The sequence below is a fragment of the Dipodomys ordii genome, unplaced genomic scaffold (assembly GCF_000151885.1).
Source record: "Dipodomys ordii isolate 6190 unplaced genomic scaffold, Dord_2.0 Scaffold3781, whole genome shotgun sequence".
NCBI lineage: Eukaryota > Metazoa > Chordata > Mammalia > Rodentia > Heteromyidae > Dipodomys > Dipodomys ordii.
In genome coordinates, this window is record NW_012270996.1 from 1 (window position 1) to 4,812 (window position 4,812).

The window sequence follows — 4,812 nt, forward strand, 5'->3', positions numbered from 1 at the left end:
TAAAATAAGTTTTTAAAAGAATTTCTTAGGGGCTGGGAAGGTGGCTCAGTGGAAGAGCGCTTGCCTTGCATGCATGAGGCCCTGGGTTCGATTCCCCAGCACCACATAAGCAAAAAGAAAAAAAGCCGGAAGTGGCGCTGTAGTTCAAGTGGTAGAGCGCTAGCCTTGAGCTGAAGTGCTGAGGGACAGTGCCCAGGCCCAGAGTTCAAGCCCCACAACCGACAAAAAAAAAAAAAAAAAGAATCAGGAGGCTTTTGGGCCAGGTGCAGTCACTTACCCAGCTAATTGGGAAGCAAGATTAAATAGGAATGTAGATCCAGCCCAGACTGAGTAAAATCAGCAAAATCTCATCCCAAGCAACAAGCCAATTGTGGTGGTGTGCCTGTGTTTTCAGCTATGTCGAAGGCACAGTTAGGAAAATTGTAGTCCAGTGCCAACCCTGGACAGAAATGCAGATAAAAACCTAAAGGTTTGGGAGTGTGTGTGGCTCAAGTGGTAAAGCAATGCATAAGCAAGTACAAGGCCTTAAGTTTTAACCCCAGAACCTCTTCCTCCCCAAAACAATTTGAATTTAAAAGGCTTCAATTCAAAGTCTGGTTTTGCTACTTCTACCTTTGTAGCAAAATGTAGCCTCTAAAGCACAATTTCTTATTCATATGAGAATTGCAATATCTATGCTTAGGATTGCTCTAAGGATTGAGATAATAAATGCTTAGAATAGTGCCTAGTATATATTGATGAACACATAATCAATATCAGAATCTATTATTCTCCAAGTAAACTAAGCACAGAGATTTAGGTAAAGTAGAATATAGAGATGGGAAGATTAGGGCTGGGAAGGTGGCTCAGTGGTAGAGCGCTTGCCTTGCATGCATGAGCCCCTGGATTCGATTCCTCAGCACCACATAAGCAGAAAAAAGCCAGAAGTGGCGCTGTGGCTCAAGTGCTAGAGCGCTAGACTTGAGCTGAAGAGCTGAGGGACAGTGCCTAGGCCCAGAGTTCAGGCCCCAGGACCGACAGAAAAAAAAAAAAAAAAGATGTGAAGATTAGCTATTGAGTAAATAGTAAGAATAGCACTTAATCACTGGAGGGTAATGCTGCAGATGAGTCTGGAAAAATTACCTTAAATTTGTTGTGTGATTTTTAAACATGTTTTATGAACAAATGATTTTTAATATTCTAAAACTGTTTTAGAACCTTATTACCTCATTTGTACTATTCTAATAGCCTTGTAATAATCCCTTGTCTTCTCAGGCAAACTCCAGATGCGTCTTAAGAAGATAGTCTCCCTGTACCGACTACTTTAGTACCACAGAGTCCAGTATAAATGCTACCTCTTCCATGAGGAGCTCTAGAACTAAGTTTCTAAATCTTTGTCTTATCACTCTTGTACATCATATAAACATGTCTTAAACGTTCCTACTAGTAAACTTCTTGGGGATAGAGACTTTGTATACTTCTCATAATTATCTATATACTAAATACTTATGGGAGAATAAACTAGTATACCACTAAATGAAGGAACCAATCTAGTAAACTAAATAGAAAGATACCTTATAACTGAAGTATAATTATATAATCTACATAATATTGCTCACCTTACTTAAATTAGGCTTAATCTAAACAAATATAGTCTTTGTTAAAAGCTTTTTTTTTTTTTTTGGTTAGTCATAGGCCTTGAACCTCAGGGCTTGGACATGGTCCCTGAGGTTTTGTACTCAAGGCTAGTGATCTACCATTTTGAGCTACAGCTCCACTCCTGGTTTGGGGTGGTTAATTGGAGATAAGAGTCTCACAGACTTAACTGGGCGCTGGTGGCTCACGCCTGTAATCCTAGCTACTCAGGAGGCTGAGATCTGAGGATCGAGGTTCAAAGCCAGCCTGGGCAGGAGAGACCGTGAGACTCCTTATCTCCAATAAACCACCAGAAAACCAGAAGTGGCGCTGTGGCTCAAGTGGTAGAGCGCTAGCCTTGAGCTGAAGAGCTGAGGGACAGTGCCCAGGCCCAGAGTTCAGGCCCCATGACCAGACCCAAAAAAAAAAAAAGAAAAAAGAAGTGCAAGTACATAAAATAGCTTAACTAGAAACCTTCCTGATTATAACAGAAAGAGAAAATGATGATTTAAGCTTTTATGCTTCTTGAATTTTACTTTGCTTGTCCAGTTGTGGCTGCTTTATATAGTATTTATTCATTGTGCCTTAAACTTTTATGATTTTTATTTATACCAACTAAAATTTCTCATAAGTGCATTAAATGATTTGTTTCATTTTAAGCCTCTTTTACTATTTCCTACTTCTTAATTTTTTTGAAGAATTACTGTTCTCTCTGGATCACAGTTCATAATAATCTATTTTCTTTTCATCTCATAAAAACTTAAAATAAGCTGAGTGTTGGGCCAATTTATAATTTTAGCACTTGGGAGGCTGAGGTAAGATCAGAAGTTTGAGATCACTCTGGGCTAGATAGTAAAATCCTGTCTCAAAAATCCAAACTAACATTAATTAGTGTGTAGTAAAAAAGTTTACACTGAATTAACAACTCTAACAAAAATTCTTAACAAAAATAGTTTTATAAACCTAACCCTGGTAATGGTTAATAAAGCTAGACAAATTTTTTTTTACCAGTTTTTATTTTAATGAGAGCTATTAGTTGGAATACTTTTTATGAAAACAACCTAGTAAAAGAAAGATTTTTTTAAATACTTAAAACAAAATGGCTACTTTAATGGAAAAGTGTAACATCTTTGATTATACACAATGTTCTAGAAGATTGAAGTGTAAGTGATTACATTAATTAAGTCAGAGCTGGGAATGTGGCCTAGTGGTAGACTGCTTGCCTAGCATACATGAAGCCGTAGGGTTGATTCCTCAGTACCACATAAACAGAAAAAGATGGAAGTGGCGCCATGGCTCAAGTGGTAGAGCACTAACTTTGAGCACAGAGAAGCTCAGGGACAGAGCCAGGCCCTGAGTTCAAGCCCCAGGACTTGCAAAAAAAAGAAAAATAAATAAAATGATTTAAGTCATCCCTCAACTGTTCTAATTCTGAATAAATGTCAGAAATATTAAATGAAAACTTTATAATCTCTAAAGATTATAGTGATTTAAATGGAGTACTTTCTATTTTAGCAGCAAATCATAGTCATCATTTTGAGCTAAATGGTACCAGAACTCACCACCTTTTAAAAAGCAGAATTTTATCCTATTACTTCCAAACTGTGAAACCTAAGTTATAGCAACTTAAAACAAGTTAGAGCAACTTAAAACAACTGTTCTGTAGATATATCAAGTATTTTATTTAGATCATATCCAAGGATTCCGCTTCAAAGATTCTGCATGAAGTGTTCACACATCTTAATGAAGACAGTCTAGTCTTTTGGAGGTCATGTATCATCAAGGTCTGCGGAGTTTTCATTGTCATTTGCAACAAGGGCTTCTCTGTTCTCGTAAGTCCAGAAACCATTCAGATCAATTAGAATGGTAGTGACTGTGTCTCCTTGATTACTGTTAATTAAATCTTGAAGAGAGATTTTCAAAGGATCCTTTGGTTTTACCATGTCAAAGATTTCATCCTCCAAGAGAAAAAAAAATAGAATGAAATCTGATCGAATGAACTTATATGGTGATCTAAAACTCAAGGCAGTTTATAATTTTTATAACAACAGCATTTTCTTGGCATACTTTTACTATATGATAACTATCCTTCATTATGTAGATAAACCAAAATTCAAAATTTAATCCACGCTAAATTAGTGGCAATCTAACTGTAGTATTCTTTGAATTCATATTAAAACTCACTTTTGTTACTTTTTAATGGTGGCAAAACAATATCTTGGTGTTTTTGTTGTGTTGAATTGTGTGTCAACATCCCCCACCCTCCCCATGCCAGGGATTTAACTCAGGGTCATACAGATGCTATACAAGTACCCAGCCACTGAGTAGCTGTTGTTTTTTGTTTTGTGCTGGTACTGGGGCTTGAACTCAGGGCCTGAGCTTTTTTTGCTAGCGATTAGCACTCTTACCACTTGAGCCATAGCTCCTCTTCTCACTTTTGTTAGTTAATTGGAAAGACTCACTGACTTTCCTGCCTGGGCTAGCTTCAAACTGTTATCCTCAGTTCTTATCCACCTGAGTAGCTAGGGTTACAGACGTGAGTCACTGGTGTCTGGCCATAAGCTGCTTTTATAAAATATATTTAACACAAATACTTAGTATTATTATAGCAATATTATCTGATGTTATATTAAGTAAAAGGTACCTTGACATCTTGAAATGAAACAGGATCTTGTCCATGGATTTTCATTAGTTCTTGTATGGCCTATATTTAGTGGAAATAAATACGTAAATAAAAAATGAAAACTGCATAGCTGATCAATGGTGGCTCATACCTATAATCCTAACTACTCAGGAGGCTGAGGATTGTGGTGTGAAGCCAGCCTGGGCAGCAAAGTCCACAATACTTTTTTTTTTTTTGTCAGTCATAGGGCTTGAACTCTGGGCCTAGGCACTATCCTTCAGCTCTTCAGCTCAAGGCAAGCGCTGTATCACTTGAGCCACAGCGCCACTTTCAGTTTTCTGAGTAGTTTATTACAAATGAGTCTCTTACCCAAGCTGGCTTTGAACTGCGATCCTCAGATCTCAGCCTCCTGAGTATCTAGGATTACAGGCATGAGCCACTGATGCCTGGCTCATGATACTTTTTTTTGGGGGGGGGGGTCTGGTCATGGGGCCTGAACTCTGGGCCTGGGCACTGTCCCTCAGCTCTTCAGCTCAAGGCTAGCGCTCTACCACTTGAGCCACAGCGCCACTTCC

General features: G+C 38.2%; 1 protein-coding gene across 1 annotated transcript; it reads right to left on the bottom strand.

Annotated features, from left to right (window-relative positions):
• Positions 1 to 3,272: 3,272 nt before the first annotated feature.
• On the bottom strand, positions 3,273 to 4,368 carry LOC106002156 (serine/threonine-protein phosphatase 2A regulatory subunit B'' subunit gamma-like). The gene is made up of 2 exons (XM_013037076.1): positions 4,259 to 4,368; positions 3,273 to 3,572 (listed from the first exon to the last, which is right to left on the bottom strand). The coding sequence occupies exons 1-2, from the start codon at positions 4,301 to 4,303 to the stop codon at positions 3,384 to 3,386; spliced, it is 234 nt and encodes a 77-aa protein (XP_012892530.1). The 5' UTR covers positions 4,304 to 4,368; the 3' UTR covers positions 3,273 to 3,383.
• Between the last annotated feature and the right edge of the window lie 444 nt (positions 4,369 to 4,812).